Source organism: Hippoglossus hippoglossus, chromosome 24 (genome assembly GCF_009819705.1).
Source record: "Hippoglossus hippoglossus isolate fHipHip1 chromosome 24, fHipHip1.pri, whole genome shotgun sequence".
In the NCBI taxonomy this organism is placed as follows: Eukaryota; Metazoa; Chordata; class Actinopteri; order Pleuronectiformes; family Pleuronectidae; genus Hippoglossus; species Hippoglossus hippoglossus.
This window is the reverse complement of record NC_047174.1, coordinates 10,481,350-10,499,015: the sequence shown is the minus strand read 5'-3', so window position 1 is coordinate 10,499,015 and position 17,666 is coordinate 10,481,350. Positions and strand designations below refer to the sequence as shown.

General features: G+C 41.8%; 1 protein-coding gene across 1 annotated transcript; it reads right to left on the bottom strand.

Annotated features, from left to right (window-relative positions):
- Window positions 1–6,398: 6,398 nt before the first annotated feature.
- Window positions 6,399–11,771, bottom strand: LOC117758485 (zinc-binding protein A33-like). Its single transcript, XM_034580201.1, has 7 exons — window positions 11,130–11,771; window positions 10,149–10,244; window positions 9,581–9,811; window positions 9,462–9,484; window positions 8,542–8,660; window positions 7,285–8,429; window positions 6,399–7,224 (listed from the first exon to the last, which is right to left on the bottom strand). The coding sequence occupies exons 1-6, from the start codon at window positions 11,532–11,534 to the stop codon at window positions 7,858–7,860; spliced, it is 1,446 nt and encodes a 481-aa protein (XP_034436092.1). The 5' UTR covers window positions 11,535–11,771; the 3' UTR covers window positions 6,399–7,224; window positions 7,285–7,857.
- Window positions 11,772–17,666: the final 5,895 nt, after the last annotated feature.

Below are 17,666 nucleotides of genomic sequence, written 5' to 3'. Positions count from 1 at the left end.
CAAAGAAACCAACTTACTTCATATACACACATTGATTTCTTTGTGAGGATAATTTGAGTTGTTTCAAGAAAACTGATATTTAAAGCATATGATCTTGGAAAAGTGTCCATAAAAATAAACCTAATACAACTATATATAACTTTTAAGCTGCACTAATCATAACTATTATTATAACAATGGTTAAAATGACTGGGTGTAGTATGAAATACGTTTTTCAAAGTGATTGACCCTCAGCATTATCACCTGACTGCAGTTTCCCTCAGCCGTAGCTTTCTTTCAGCACATTGTTTTGGTTTTTGCTGCCCACTTGTCCAATTTCTCTTACCACTTTCATCAATCTCATTTCAAAACAGCAGTGAGCAGCTGTTTTCAGTGGAAAAACAGAGGAACCTGCCACATGCTGTAGCTGCCCAGCACCACACAGAAGAAAGACAGAGCTCGGGAAGAGCTGGAGAGCAGAAAGCATCGAGCAGCTGAAGAGGCACATCGGAGTTGGTGGGGACCAAAAACAGATATAAAAGGAAACTAAAATTGCCAGAAACATCACTTACTTTCACATCTACCTTGTCTGGTCCGGACCTTTGGACTTTTCAGTTTAATAGAACCAAAGTAACAAGTGTGAACGGTGCCTCGGACCACGGTTTGGAAAAGTTATTTCGACCAAACTAGGTGGTCTAGACCAGAGGTCTTCAACAGGGGGTCTGCGACCCCTAGAATTTTTTTTTTTTATTAAAATTTTTTCCCCACAAATTTAAATGTCTTTAAATACACATTAACATGAATCCAACATATTGAAGCGAACGGATAAATGGAGGCAGAAGACGTTATCTTTCAGTCAGCAATGCACACATATATATATAGTAGGGGGTCCCTGCTCCATCTCTCCATCAGTTTGGGGGTCCTTGGCCTGAAAAACGTTGAAGACCCCTGGTCTAGACCCAGATCAAACAAACCATGGTGGGTCAGTTTTGGTGTGACAACAATTGTTTGGATGTTGTTCAGACTTTCGTATTAGTGGCAGAAAGTTGAGACAGCGTCAAACAATAGAAGAAGAAAAAGAAGCAGAAGCAGCTCACAGAATTTCTGTCTATGTTCGGTCAACTTTTATGTTTACACCGGGGATCAGGGAGAAACAGGGCTATGTCCTCTACATGTGGCAGAATTGACAATAAAGTTGATTTTGACTTTGACGAGTCTTCAGCTCCGACAATAAAATGCTTGCATGACAAGGACATTCATTTTGCTGGTATTAAAACCATAATGAAATTAAAGTACGAAATGAATGAAGTGACTACTTCTTTTAATGCACTTTGTTAAAAAAAAGTTATTTAAAAATACCTCTTCTAATACCTGTTAATACACAATTAGAAGTTTTTAAATTAAAAAGTGAAGTAAATTTGAATGGAAATGTTGCTTTGGGGCAACACTAAGTCGGAAACAGCTGCTGGATGTAGCCAAACAGATGGCACAGGTATAGTACTACACACACAGACACACACCACTTGCCTGATGAAATGCATCACATATGCACACCTTACCTATTTGTGGGAGATATGAATGGACGGGGATGAGATTTAATGGCTGCTATACATACACATTACCTCCTCTCCATCCTCTCCCTCAGTCTTGTTCTCTCTCTCTCGGCCTCCCCTCTCCCTGCCAGCTCCATTCAGCTCAAGCTTGTTGTTTGAATGAGAGGAGCGGACCACCCTGGGGAGAAATGGGGGCGATCACATTACCCCCAAAAATGTAGAGGGCCTACAAAAGGGCCATGAGACATCAGGGTGAGGGAGAGAGGGCGGCGGGGAGAGAGGGAGAAATAGGAGAGCACATGAAAGAGTGCATTAGCGGGGGGGGAGGGAGAGATTGATTGGGATGGAGAGATGAGGGAATGGATAAAGAGAGGTGGAGGTGAGAGAGGGCAGGGTGGAGCAGGGGAAAACACTTTCTTCTCTTTTTCTAATTATCACACTCTTGTATTCAGCTTTTTAGCAACAGTTACACCTGCCTCCTCCCCCTCTTCCTCTTCTAGTCTATTTAAGGGAAATTTCAGTTTCATACAACATGAGTCTTGTTGCTGTGGTTTCATTTCTATCAATAAGATTTACAATGCGCTCGCTAAAGGATTTGCTGAGACCTGAGAATGTAGCTATGCGGCTACACCAAAGTCAGACAAGAAATGAAACCCAATAATTCAGACGGTCCAAGTAGCCATGTTGAATCTATTCCCAAAAGTGTCCACTGTAAACCTCATTCACAGTTTGCAGATGCTATTTGTGGTCAACCCTGTCTCCTTAAATGATGTTTATCTCAGACATCTACATCTGTTTTACACATTTTAATTGAAACAGCCCTTTCGGTGGATATCTAACAATCGGGGTAAAGGAGACTCGGTGCAGGGGCGGATCCAGGAGCAGGGCTGGGGAGGGCACTAGCCCCGGCTGAAATGTGATTGGCCCCTAGAGTGCTTCTGTCCTGTCAGCTGTCATTTTCTCAATTACTAACAATAAATGTGACGACTTTTCTAAGCTCATTTGAATTTCTCAAAGCTAAAGAGCCAACAGTAAACAAGGAATGACTTGAATGTGCACCTTACTGAGTCTGGAATTGTGCATGGATGTTGGACATAAAATTGGCCCCTGATTTAGAAAAATCTTAGATCCACCACTGCATCTGTGCCACTCACATAGGCACCAGTGTTTTTAAGTTCATGATTAGGCCTTAACTTGTGGGTACTGGCTAGAAGTTTGAGATAAAAACATGTTTACTTTTACAGTATCATTAAAAAGGCCTAAATCCCTGCGTCTACAAAGTCATTAGGACTTTGTCTGTCCTCCATCCTCCTCGATAGCGTCCCTCCACTACAAACTCCCTACGAACATAATCTGGGCAGCAGTTCCTCCAGAATGCAATTCTTAGCCGACAGGATTGTTGTAGTTCAACATTGACATGTCATTTAATTAAGGAATATTGCATCCCCACCATTTTCATTATGCTTAGATTTGGTCTTTCCACCGATGAAAGTAGTTTAAATAATCAGGCTGAACCATTGATTTGGTGTGACACTGCTTGTGTGTATTCCCCTCCAATAACTTTATCCCAGATCTCAGCTTTAACATCGATGAGCAAAATGAATCCTAACCGTCCAAGGCAAGATGTAGTTACAGTCAGTGTATACCTGTGGGGTCAGGATACCTTTTGTTAACTACCCTTTTTAAATAAGCATATAACTGTATAATTGAAACACAGCACAGGCAGATAATGGAAGAGGGGGATGTATGTGGTAAAGTGCCTCTTGTAAATAATTAAGTCAAAAGCCAGTGATTTACGCATGCATTGCTTTTCAGTAACACCATCTTCAATATGATATCTCTTCTCTGGCTGAAGTAAATCCTTCCTTCACTTCACTGCAGCTTCAGTTTCTAACAGGTGTCCTTAGGGGGCGCTGTGAGTCAGGGCTTTGGGACTTATCTGCAGAGTCCAGCTCTTCCTATTGCCTTCATTGACATTTAATGATAATTATAACTTGGGTCACACCAGGGGCATATGCACGCACACACTCACACACACACACACAGACACACACACTGCCTGGTTAAAAACATGAAGACATTAGAGGTAACCTGATGCTGAGTGAGTATTGATCTACTCTCAGGGGGCTTAGCGAGTGAGAGAACACCAGACAGCACTTTATCACAGCACCTGACCATCGAGGATGTGTGTGTGTGTGTGTTCTGTGTGTGTGTGTGTGTGTGTGTGTATGTGTGTGTGTAGAGGAAGAGGGAGCTGTAACTGCTTTGTTATGTGTAGATATTTTGTCGAAAACAAAAACGGGCCTTACGTGTGAAACCAATCTTTCAAGTTCAGCTTAATTTTTCAAATTTTTAACGGCGTGCGTTTCATTCATTTCTAAGAAACACATTTCCTTTTTTCCGTCTTTTCTTTCCTCATCCATCCTTCCTTCCTTCATCATTTCTCCCAATATCCCAGCATCCTCCTGTGAGGTCCTGACTGACACGTCCAATCTGCATCTATAACTTCATAAAGACCAGACAGAGTGGTAATCAGGCCTCTGTGTGTGTGTGTGTGTGTGTGTGTGTGTGTGTGTGTGTGTGTGTGTGTGTGTGCGTGCGTGCGTGTGTGCGTGCGTGTGTGCGTGCGTGCGTGCGTGCATGTGTGTGTGTAAGAGAGAGAGAAAGAGAGAGAGAGAGAGAGAGACCAGGAGGGATTTCTTGATTATGATTGCTGAGGACACGTGTTCCTCAAATTCTTCAATGATTGCCTCCAAACGAAACATAAATGCCAAACAAAATAATAAAGAGAGAGAGAGAATGAGAAAGAGAGAATGAGAGAGAGAGAGAGAGAGAGAGAGAGAGAGAGAGAGAGATGACAGCATCATACCCATGGAGTCCTGTTTCTTGAAGATATCCAGACCTCAATAACATGAGCAAAAACTGACCAAAGGGACCAGAAAACAAGGAGCAGATGGAAAAACAACCACATTAAAGTGCACGTGTGTGTGTGTGTGTGTGTGTGTGTGTGTGTCTCAGTGCGTGCTCTCTTGTATCTATACATTACGCTGTGTACACTGACGGCACTGATTTGGCAAAAAAATTTAGCGGCCTCGTCTACAATCTGTTACGCTCATTATTCATTCACATTTACGTGTTTGCTTTTTTCCCCTCAATCCTTCGACATATCTATCCAGTCTCTGCGTCTGCATTTGCAAATTACTCCTCTACACTAACACACACATTAACACTGACACACACACACACACACACCTCTCCTCAGAAGCAGAGCCAAGTCATAGGTGCTGGACAGAGTAAACGTATGTCTTCTGTCTGAAACCTTCAGGCGATTGGCACATCTCCCCCTTCCTTCTGTTTGTGTCTTGTTTTCTTTCATTTCTAACTTGATATCGTCCTACTGTTCTGGCTCCAGTTCAGAACCGTGTTGTCATTCTCCTCCGCTTTTGATCTCCCTTGTCATGATTCAATCTGTCCCCTCCTTCATGTTGCACACGCATGATTTATGAGTTTCACGCTCACACACACACACACACACACACACACACACACACACACACACACACACACACACACACACACACAATGCCCCCATGTAAAGAAGATATATACACACACAGTTTGCTTTTGTTTTTGGACTTTTAGTTCATTGAAGTAAAATAATTCATGTTCCACATGATTGATTATCTTTGTAATGTTTTCGGACAAAACTAATTTCCCGCACGGCAGCAAAAACAACGCCCAGCTCTTTGAAATTCCTCAGAAATAACGTGTTTATTTCAGCCGATTGGTAGAAAAATGGCACTTAGGAAAAGTTAAAATAACATCTGACGTATCCACCTCAGTGGCTCTCTGGTGCTCTGTGGTCAACAGCCCATGATGGATCATTCAAAGGGGATTGGGTTGGATACACTGGTTTGCTGTCATTCCTTTCCGATAAAGCAACAGTTTATACAGGAAAGAATGATGATATGCAGGCAGAGGGGTAAATAAATAAAACAGGGGAAAAGCTTTTATTCTACAACCTGAAATCTGACAGATGGTTGCTCAGTTGAACTCAAGTTTCCACATTTATGGAACCCATTAAAGATGCCTACTTATAAAATAATGTATATGTCAGGCAGCCAAATTCTCCCTATATGTTCTAGAATTAAATTCTGGGTAAAGGAATGAAAAGAAAGTGCAATTCTAAATGTCAAATTGGAAAAATACACTTTGCCTAATTAAATGAATGGGAGAGTAATCACTCAAAGTGACACTTCTTCTCTTCCAGCTTCCTCCTAAGACAGACTTATGAAGTTTGAAATTTATCTTGGGTAATCTGGCGGAGAAAGAAAATCCCCTTAAGACCACATTTGAGCAGATGTTGTGTCAGTCAAGCCCTGATCTCCAACCTTCATTAGCCCTGAGAAAACTGGCCTGAGAAACACTCATCATGTAAAACATGCAGAGGCACACATATTGAATGAGAGGCCGTATGAGGCCCCATGCATGTTCCCTCGATTTCCTCTTCTCCTTCAGTGTTTTCTTCTCTTGACCCTTTTTTCTCTTTTAATTTGGCCCCTCTGTTTGTTTTCCTTCATTCTTTCATTAGTAGAAAAAACATAGCAGGCATTCCAGCTGTAATACCACCGAGATTCAGTATCAGTGTGGAGACACACACACACACACACACACACACACACACGCACACACACACTGCGAGAGAGAGAGAGAGAGAGAGAAAGATGGCAGTGCACTAGAGACATTAGGTATTGCCTCATAATGATTCATCATCATACTATTTGTGCATGTATACAGGCAGACACACTGGGACCTTATGGGAATAGTGGAGACTCCCAAAGAAGACATTCAGACTGGCTCAGAGCAGCATATTGTTTATTTGTTTGTTTTCTCTTGCTTAAACCTATTCAATATTTTTAAGTGTATTTTATTTCCAACAGATATACAACAAATGGGGCAGGAACACCCAAAGTAAATGAGACATGTACATGATATAAGTCATTGCATTAGCCTTCAGACCATCATAATAAATGTAAACCAAAGGTTACTTCAAAAACTCAAACGTTCAAACCTCAAGCAGATCAATATATTTAGCCGTTTTCATCACTCATGTTCATGAAACGGGTTTGAAGCGACTTCTGCTTTGTGACATGCATCATGTTGGAAACATTGACTGTACATTTAAATGGATGTAGACTCTGTGTCCAGAAAGGGGAGCCAGCATGCAAGTGCCTGAAACTTTTCCAGCAGAGGGCGACTCGACTGGTTGCACAAAACGAAGTGTTTCTAAAGAAGTCTATGAGAAAACGACTATACTTCTCTCTTGATATATAGCGTCAGTAAACGTTTTCATAAGGAAATCACGGTCTATGCCAAATGAGCAAATAGCTAAAACGACACCGGAGATGTTTCCAGGGGACCAAAAAAAGTGATGAACCTGGCTGTAGTTCAAAGCTTTGTGAAGTTCCATCACCACCAGTAGCAGACTTTAATAACGTCACTAATCAAATGCCTTTCTGTATTTTTATGGGTTAGGACCTCTCCGCCACCGTACAATTGCTATCTTCATGTCCTCTACATGCAGCACGATGTTCATTCAGTAAATTACTGTCCCCTTTTAGAGTCAAATAGGCGATAAATCAAAGTATGCATTGGAGCATGGATACTGTGTGATTGACAGCTTGTTGGTGTCCTTTCGCTGCTCCAAATACGGTTACTTCAGGTCTCAGAGAGTCACCGTCACCAGCAGCACCATTCTAGACTGACTCACTTTGGGTCCTTGGGTTCATGCTTTGCCTCCGCAGAAATCCAGATTCATCAGACCGAGCTATGTTATTCAGGTTTTGGTGAGCGTGAACCCACTGCCCCAACATGGTCTTCTTCTGCTGTAGTCAGTTTGAGATGCTTTCCTCCGCACCACACACGTAAAGAGTGGTTCTCTGAGGTACCATAGCCTCCTCTGTCAGCTCCAACCAGTCCGACCATCATTCACCTCTCTCATCAACAAGGTGTTTCCTTCCACAGAACCGCTGGGTGGAACATCATCGCTGGAGGTTTTTAGTTTTTCGCACTTTTCTGAGTAAACCCAACACGCGTGTGAAAGTCCAAGGAGATAGGTTTTGGAAATACTCAAACATGCAGCCTGTCTGGCACCAACAATCATCCCACAGTCAAACTCACTGAGATCACATTTTTTCTGATGTTTGCTGTGAACATAAACTGAAGCTTCTGATTGCAGAATATTATGCACTGCACTGCTGCCACTTGGCTGACTGGACAATTGCGTTAAAATGCAGTAAATAAGTTTTATCAATACATACATACATCACTTTCTTATTGATACAAATATGGGAGTGTATTTGGCATCACTGTATGATCTTGTAAAAAAGGCATCCATCCACAGGGTTGTCCTCACCTTACCTGGAAGGATTTTCACAGCCCCTCGAAAATATGGAAAAACCGTCCCTTTGAAAGAGTTTTTGATGACGTATATCAATGTTTTCCTATCAAGGTCGAAAAATGAAAGTGTTCCTTGGTCAAAATCTAGCTGCACTTTGATATTTTTGGGTAATACATCTGTTGAAAAGGAATATATTCTTTTGTCAGTAATAAGTTCAAACAATGGTCCTTCAGGACCATATGTATAAATACCAAAGATTGGTGCAAGGGTTGCATGCTTGGTTTTAGCAGCCACACCAACAGCCCAAAAACCATTCACCTCCACATTCCAGCATTGTCTCCCACCACTAAATCCTTCAAAGCCGAGAACAATGCAAGGGCCTTTTCTCTCTGGGTTGTCGGGAAGCTGCTGAGTCGTCTTACTTTCTGACGAATGAGTCAGATTCTCTGATAGAATCAGTTGTGTGCCACTGGTGTTTGGGTCCAGAGTTACAGGGGCTGGATGGAAACATGAATACGGACGTTTATGGGACGGATTTTAAGGCATTTGTTTCTCAATAGTTTAAAACCTCAAAATATGGTGTGCCAGAAACAACAAGACATTGCTTACTGTATTTGATTATTTTCTTCATCTGGTCCCAGACGTTGAACAGCAGGTTCCTGACATGTTGGACCTCATCGATCAGGCCTCCTGGTGGAGTCTCTGGCTCTTGCACGTTGCACTGTGATCTGAAAGAAAATTAGGCAGCCGGAGAATAACCGGTGAAATATTCTGAAATAATATATATAGATAGTATTTTAGTTTGGAGCAATGTACTCATGAAACAACGACAAAAGATGTCAGCAAGGAATAAATAAATCGATAACTTAGCTTATGACAAAGCTCAAACTTGGATTCATTTTCCCATCATGCATCAGTTCTGCTCTGTATTTTTTGGAATGGACAAGACTTTAACCCTGTGACAATCATTAACTAGAAGGGAGAGCACATACCTTCCAATTTAAAATCTGTGGTGGCCGCCATGTTAAGATTTCTCACACAAGAACTTCTCCATCACTCTTGAGTTTGCGTACCTGTCACTCTGACTCTGTTATGTACAAGAGCGACCTCTGTGCGCGTGCACCCCCGCTACCACCTTAGCTTGCATCCGCCTATTTATTCGGATCAACCTCAAAATGTAATATTGCATGGAAATCAGTTCAGTAGTTTTTGTGTAATCCTGCTAGTAAACAAGGATTTCTCCCCTCACTGTGAACTCCTCTGACGGACTTTTTTGTCCAGCGTTGGTGGAAATAAGGCTGTTACTTCAGTTCCCTCTTCACAACTTATGTTTCACTGCACACACACACCCAAATCACGTGACTCACGAGAGGCAGGACACCATAGTAAGATATCGTAGTTTTTACAATTGTTACGGTTATGAAACCGTGACATTATGAAACCGCGGTTATCATAAAATCTGTTAATCGCCACATCCCTACTGTCTAGTATGGAGTGAAAAGGCTGAAATACACAAAGAAGCCACTTACCGCTCCAAAGTGGACTTGACATTCTGTCAAAAAGAAAAAAAAGACAACACATCAATACCCATAAATTTGTTAGATGTTCAATATTACAATCACAAGAGACACATGTGATCACTAAGTACCAGCATGAATGCCAGGTCCTCAGCTGTAAGCTCCTGATTTATAGTTTCAATCCTGTCTGTGAGCAAAGCGATCTCTTCATTCACATTAACAATCCTGTTGTTCAGTGTGTCACTTTTGAGCGCCGCCTCCTTCCTCAGTGCATCAATCCTGGCAGCCTCCTTCGTCCTCAGGAACTCGTAAAGCTTCTGAAACTCCTCTTTGATTGTCGTCTCCGTCTGCCGAGCCTGGAGCTGAGGAAAAATACATTTTTCTGACGAAAGCAGACAATGCCATATGTTATCTCTATGACCTAGAGCCCGACCGATATGGATTCATGGGGGCAGATGTCGACCATGAGAAATTGAGGCTTGATATTTTACAGTTAAACCAAAAAAAAACTATCTTGGGTAAAACTTTTTTTTTATGAACGATAAATGTAAACATTCATACACATCTTTTCTGCCGTGTTTTTTATTCCTTAAAATCTAAAAATTTCGAATCAGCATAAATGCCGATACCAATATAAGTGTGACAGGCTCATACCGGCTGATATCGGGCTCTGTTATGAACTCTATGTCTGTACCTTACCTTGATGTGGCTGGCCATTTTATTACAGTTGAACTGATGTGCTTTCAATGATCCCAGCTTGGAATTTAAATGCATCAGCTGAGTCCTGATATTGATCTAAAAACAAAAGTGAAACGTATTACTTTACATGGTAATCAGTGGCTCAGTTCGACAACACTTTTATTCGCTGTGTCAAATATAAGGCTAGGGCTGGACCATATGGCCAAATATTATATCAAGATAAAAATGTTCACATCAGTCCAGTAAATATCACAATTCAGCTCTTTATGCAGCAGCGGTGGCTTCAGCGTTCTGTGGACCTGAAGCCGGTCTGAACTTGCATTACTGCAGGTCACTTTCACAGAAAAGCCATTTTCAGATTTGAGCTCTGGAGAACATCTGCACATTCAGACAAGTTTTAGAAACGTCATCATCCGGAGGATCTCCTGCTGTTTTCTTATATGGGGTCACTCAGTATTTATCTACGTTCTTACAATCGGTTTTCACAGTCATTATCCTGTTCACTGTCCTTTTTTGAGTCATATATACACTAGTCTTATTTATAATTTTTGCATACTGCACTGATTTTTAACTGTCCGTGAACATTGCACTGATGTCATCTTTGTTTTCATTCTTGTTTTTACTTGCGTTTTGACTTTGTGCCTTAGAATTGCCCTTCGGGAACGAATAAAGTTGTTTCGAATTTGAATTCAGGCACATTGTTCGCAGCCTCTAACTTGGACAGTTGCGCTCTCACACTCTGGATAATGTCAGGAGATTATCCGGAGTTCAGTGCATGTCTGAAAGCAGCATTACCACAAGCCAAGCAAACAGCCCATTCCACACAGGGACGTTTAGAATGAGCACTACACTAGTTTTGTAGTGTTTTGTACACTAGTTGCCAGCACAATGCATAACATTATAACAAAATTATATTGGGATTCACACGTTTAAGTTCACACTTTTAAAACAACAAATCAAACAATACACAGCGGTGCTCACCCTGTGCTCCTCTGCTGCTTCATTGATGGGGGCAAAGTTGTGCTTCTCGTGTTTTTGTGCATCTCTACAAACCAGACAGATGAGCTGCTGATCGTCCCGACAGAAGAGCTTGAGTTTCTCGTTGTGCAGCTCGCACAGATCCGGAGCTCCTGACGTTGCTCTCTGACTCGCCTCCTGCCTCACGATGTCTGACAGGTCCCTCAGCGCCAAGTTACGCGTGGGCCGAGCCATCGTCAAGATCTCCATGCAGACCGGACACCTCTGGACCACGCTCTGTCTCCACCACTCCTGAAGACAGGGCTCACAGAAGCTGTGTCCACACAGCAGGACCACGGGGTCTTGGAATATGTCACAGCACACCGGGCAAGTGCAAGCCTCCTCAGACTGTGATACGTTAGCAGCCATATTTACTCTGTCTGCCACTTTCCTTTCTGGTGCGCACTCTCAGGCACTTTACTTTCGTTTTCACTTCTATTAGATCAGCCAGGGCTCAGATTAATATCAATAATCTCCCATGAACTCTAAACTTTACATACAATTTACATACATGCGCGTCAAATTCCTTGATTTCTCCAGAAAGAGAGAGAAGCTTCAAGACGCTGACTTCCTCTCACTCTTCCCAGTATGGAAGACTATCGGTGCCACTCATTAAAAAACAATGGGAGGAGGAAGATTTTATTTTACATTCGAATTTCGAGAATTTGTCAGGGCTACTTAAAAGTATAAAAATCTGAGATATAGAGAATAAAGTCGTACTTTACAAGAATTAAGTCAAAAGTTGTAATTTTACAAAAATAGTTTCAAATTTACCAAAATAAAGTCTTAAGTTGTAATAATGACAAAAAAAAACAGTTGTATTTTTATAAAAATAAAGTTATAATTTTACAAGAATTAAGTCGTGATTTTTCAAGAAAAAAATTGTAATTGTACAAGAATTCTGTCATAAACTGTAAAATTCCAAGAAAAAGAGTTGTAAATTTACAAAAGTACCAAATTGAAGTCTTAATATTACAAGAATAATGTCGGAAGTTGTAATATTACAAGAAAGAAAAGGTGTAATTTCGCAAGAACAGACTTGTAATTTTAACAGGAATAAAATCGATATATTACAAGCATAACGTTGTAATTCATAATCTTTTGGCTGATCAGCACCATACTATCATAATTATCAGGACTTTGAAAATACATGGCAGATGAAGATGTTAGTAATGTGGTGAGTATTGTATCATTGTAACCGATGGAATATACATAAAAATAATTTTTCCATGTAGTTGTCTTTGTTATTAATGAATGCCACCAGAATAACAACTATCTCTCTCCCTCTCTCTCTCTCTCTCTCTCTCTCTCTCTCTCCCTCTCTCTCTCCCTCTCTCTCTCTAGCACATGTGCACACAAGCTCCGTGCATCAGATTCTCAGCAGTGAAAATCACAAACGATTTGCCCCTTGACCGCTGCAGCAATAGCTATCAAAGGCTAACTGTTTTAACATGACAGGACACATGTGGCCAGCTCTCTCTCTCTCTCTCTCTCTCTCTCTCTCTCTCTCTCTCTCTCTCTCTCTCTCTCTCTCTCTTTCTCTCTCTCTCTCTCACCCTTTCTTTTTCTAAACCAGACTTAGTTAAGCTGTTAAATCTGGATCAACTGTTTCTCCAGTTTCATGCAACATATTTTGACAGATTAGGATACAACTGTTGGCTGAATAAATACTAGTATTCCATGATATTTACCTTGAGAGAGCAAAACCTTTTGCAGTTTTTCTACAAAGTTGTCCTTTTTCAGACTTGTGGTCTTGAAGTAAATTAAAAACTATAAAAATATTATAGTGGTTTTTGGCCAAACGCTTTAACTGTATGTTGCCAAACGTCTGCCTCAGTCATTTTTGCTTCAGTTTGGTTTGATATGATTTGTCACTGTATGAAAACCTCCACCGTCAGTATAGGGGTCAGTGATCAGCCCATCCATATTTCTCACAGAGGAAACAGTGAATAGTGTGCGTTCGGTTACATAACCTCGCGATAATGTCTCTCACACGGCCATATGCACTTTTCCCACTGCCTCTCCTCGGCTGGTGTAATTATTAGGCCTGAGGATAGTGGCGCGGGGGTGGATTCTTGCGAGACTGTTCCTATACTTAATATTATGTCTATAACCATAAAACATTCAATCCACATAAAGCCAAGTGTTCTGGATCTGGCCACAGTAGCTTCCCCAGGGTGGTGCAGTAAAAACCGCCCCGAGCTGCCATTAGGTGGAGGGAGCTGGAAGAATTACTGGACAGAGGCTGGGACCAAGAGCACAGCTGATGGTAAACTAATTTTGTTACCCCCCCCCCCCCCTCACACACACACACACACACACACACACACACACACACACACACACACACACACACACACACACACACACACACACACACACAGTGCATGTTGCATTCTTACACACGGCGTACACATTTATTTGGCACACACACTCTGTATTGTATTATACTCTCTCTTAGGAATCTCGAAGTGGGACAAAATCGCACACACACTCTCTCTCTCTCTCTCTGTCTCTCTGGCTCTTTCCATCTTTCCCCTCCACCGCTCTCAAACACACTTTTGATCACCATCTCGCCGAGTTAGACATATGCTCCATCATTTGCCTTGAGGGATAAAAGACCGGGAAGGAATTCAGCAAGACGCTGCAGCGCTGCTCGGCAGACTCTTGGAGAGAAGTGCCATATTTGTGTGTATTAACAGTATTCACCCACGCAGCTTTCCTGTCTGTGTAACACTATACACGTCTAAATCTGGACTTGATATTCAATGTACACTATTTTCGAATGAGGAGAAGAAGACATTAGTCATGTCCTTAAGATAATATGTAGTTCCAATTATGGCTGGAGCTGCATGTTAATACCAGCAATCATTCTGTGAGGGCATATGTCAAAATTTAAATGTTATATGTCTTCATTTAAGATTGAAACTGCTTTTCCTGCCATATGAAAGTTAAAAGCACGTGAGACCATCTGCTGCTATGATGCGAATTCAAAAAGGAATTGTTTACAGGAGGCCACACACACAATTAAACTTTTGCAGAACGAGCTGAATTGATATCTTGTTTTCTTTTACCGCGCGAAGTGTGTCTCTGTTTGTGACTGGACACTCGTAAAGAGAGGGTGAAAAATAAAACAAGATGTAGACCAAGCGTAAGCGTCATGGCCGAACATTACAGGAATTTACGATGTGTTAAATGTTTCCTTTGTTCCTCCCCGTGGCAGCTCGCTCCGGCAATTATGGAAGGCAGCGGCCTGCGATGAGCTCATTACATGCCTTCACCCCTCGTTCTCTTCCTCCCACTCATCTAACATCCTTTTTGAGTGGAAGTAATTGATTGATTGATTGATTGACACCTCCTGCAATAAGTCATTATGTATTTCCAGCCAATCTGCATCATGTTTTCATGTTCATAAAGAATAAAGCTTTCACTCGCATCTTTGTCACACTGTCAGAAACATTAAACCAACATGCATTTGTCTCCCGCACCACCATCTTCATATTCATTCAATATTGCGTCTGTTTTTCTTTCAATATCTTGGTCAAATCTGAAATCCAACTGTGGCACTTTGCCAAAGTCTAAAATGCCAGCAGTTTTTTTCCCCCCTGTGTACTCGGCCCCCTGAAATAAACCCCATGCACCATTCCATTTAGAAAACCAATTTAGGATGGAGGGTGGGGGCAGGAAAGGGAGATGTATAGGTTAGCTGTAGTAATAATCATAAATCACCTCTGAAATGCTGCCATGTCACATGCCAGACTGCGCCACTAATGACCAGCCCCATCTTTCACCGGGTATTTTTATCTGTGTGCCCTGACACTCGACTTCTGGAAGCGTCCTCTCGTTTTACTTCGTCAGCACCTCAGCTCGGCCTGAGCACAAGTTCCTTGCATATCTATAAATACCAGCCAGCTAAATGGCATTTTCTCTCACCCACCCCCAGCTTGGCAAGAACCAGGAGCTCTGTGACTTGGCAAAGGGTCCCGCAGTCCTACGCCACTAAACATCTTGGGGCTAAGCCCCCCCACCCACCCAAGCTTCACCCTCCGGAGAACAGCTGGACAAAAAAATAGATCCATCTGCCACTGTCTTCAAATTCCAAAGTGGTTTCAGTGTAATTAAACAAGTAGAATCTGGTTTTCACTTGATCTAGTAAGAAGTAATAAACATTAATGCATGTGGATCTGTTAAAAAAAACACATGTAGGATGGAGTTGTTGCAATAGATGTAGTTAAAGCATTAACATACAACAGAGCTGGTCGACTCGTATAAATATGCACACACACAAATGCACACGCCAGAAAAACACACACACACACACCTGTACGTGCTTCCTTTGTGCAGAATGTTCTGCCAAGTTTTTTAAGCTCGCTGACATGTGGCACTAGAGACTGCAGGTCAGCGACAGCTTCCTGCTATTTTGGGCTCTGTCAGAGCTTGAGGTTTTAATTTATTCTGCCAGAATGTGTCGATCACTGAGCAGGGTTCAGGCCTGAGTCTGCTGCGGGGAAGGAGGAGGAGGAGGAGGAGGCAGACACCAGGGGCCTTACTTTTACTGAAGGATTAAACTGATATTAATATCATATCATTCCAACCCTTACTCACCATGCCCACACTCAACACACACATACACAAAATGTCATAAGGTTTTTGGTTTACTGTATACATTCACAAGCAAGAAATGAGTTATATTAAATAAGGTGGGAAGCCCGAGAAGGATCTTGTGCTTAACACTGTTCTTGCTCTACCTACTATTTGGATGGGGCACCTGTGGAGCGAGGTGTATTCCATGTTGTGTTTTTCTAGGGAAGCTCATCAATGTAATTGCAGGAGAAAAGTAATGACTGAGGTATCATGTGTCTGCAGCCCTAAAAACAGACTAACGGCACAGGGAGATATACTGTATATACTATAAAAACACTATTTATACTACATATATTCCAAAACAGACACAGACTAAGACAGCAGATTTACTGCAAAGACGGTTTAAGTTACATGCATTTCACTGTGCATGTAAAATCAAGTGCCAATAGGTTGCCAGAGGTAAGACATTAAGTGCATATAGATGTGTATTGAGTCTAGGAGTTAAAGGTCTGCAGAGAATGGAGAACTTTTTGGTCTTTGTTTCATATGTTCCTAAATATATCTGTTAGTATGGACACACATGTATATGCACAATGAGCATCTGAGGCCATTTTACCATATGCAATGCTTCAAATATATAATGACCATTATTCTCCTTCCTTGAGCATCAGGCGACTGTTTGCCATTTAGGCGCCTCCCCAGAGTTGACGTGGCGTAATGTGACACACCTCTGCCAATGCTATTGCTCTATCTCACCATATTAAAGAAAGTGAAAAGAAAACTCCAAGGTAGTTCCTATTACACTGAAGTATGTCCATGTTCTTAATAAGTTTGGTCGTGATGAGTTATTTGATGCTATTAAAACAGGGTGAAACGTCATTATTGACAGCTGACACTGACCAATGAGCATGTGCATTGGCGAGATCACTATACCGTGGCTCCATCCCCTGATCGCTACGGCGCAGACTCTGGCTCCTAATGTGCAAGATGGCTGTGTTCCTATCCAGGACATTTGGGTTTATTTCTGGATAGTGGAAGGAAGTGGAGACACGTGCTCCATCTTAATATACCGTTTATGGTTAGAGCGATAAATTGCATTGGAAAATAGATGCCATGATTTTCATAATGGAAAGTTGTTCATCTTGAGGTTGATCATTACAGATCAACGTTCACCTGGATGTCATGGATTCCTGAACACTTTGTGTCCCTACAAACCCAAAGTCAAGAGAAACTTACTTCCAATGGGGGGGGAAGCCAGTTTGGGATTATGCCCTGGTCACTGCACTCTTTCGAGAAACATTGCACTTGAACGCAAGAGACCTCTGTTCACTTTTCCGTTTCCACCCGACAGTCAATACTTCTCTTTTTTAAAGCGTGACCACAATCAACCCTGGAACTCAACCACGTATTCATTTAATTGCAACCATGATGACGAAGCCCGACTATAGCTTAAACAAAGTCTTTTTAACCCAAACCACAATGTTTCCCTGACCTTAACAAAGTAATTATTCTAACCAAAGCATGATCTTTCCCTTAACACAACCAAGTCGTTTCATAGCATTGTCACTTCATAAAATTGATTTATTCTCCAACAGTGGTTTGGACGGGCACGGACTCATGATGTCTGCCTGATGTACAGAGGTGTTGTACCAGAAACATCCTCTATGCATAGTCCTATGGACAGCACGGACTAACGAGGTATTTTATTGTTTCATATGGAGGAGATCCAACCACAGTGGAATTTATTCCCTTCTCATAATTGAGAAGACAGTGAAGAGGGATTAATCCGTAGCTGGGTTTTCAACCATTAACGTGTGGGTCACGTCGCTAATACTGAATCCATGTTCTCCTGCGGCCTGCTGCCGGGATCAGCTCCAGGGACCAGTGAAACAGACAAATGGAAAAGGAAAATGAAGG

Bases quoted from the DNA above. Each gene is read 5' to 3' on its own strand.
- LOC117758485 (XM_034580201.1), bottom strand. From the start codon at position 11,534: ATGGCTGCTAACGTATCACAGTCTGAGGAGGCTTGCACTTGCCCGGTG. The intron at 10,245-11,129 runs GTGAGCACCGCT...TTTTGTTTTTAG, and splicing joins AAGCAGCAGAGGAGCACAGG to ATCAATATCAGGACTCAGCT. The intron at 8,661-9,461 runs GTAAGTGGCTTC...ATTTTCTTTCAG, and splicing joins GTCAAGTCCACTTTGGAGCG to ATCACAGTGCAACGTGCAAG.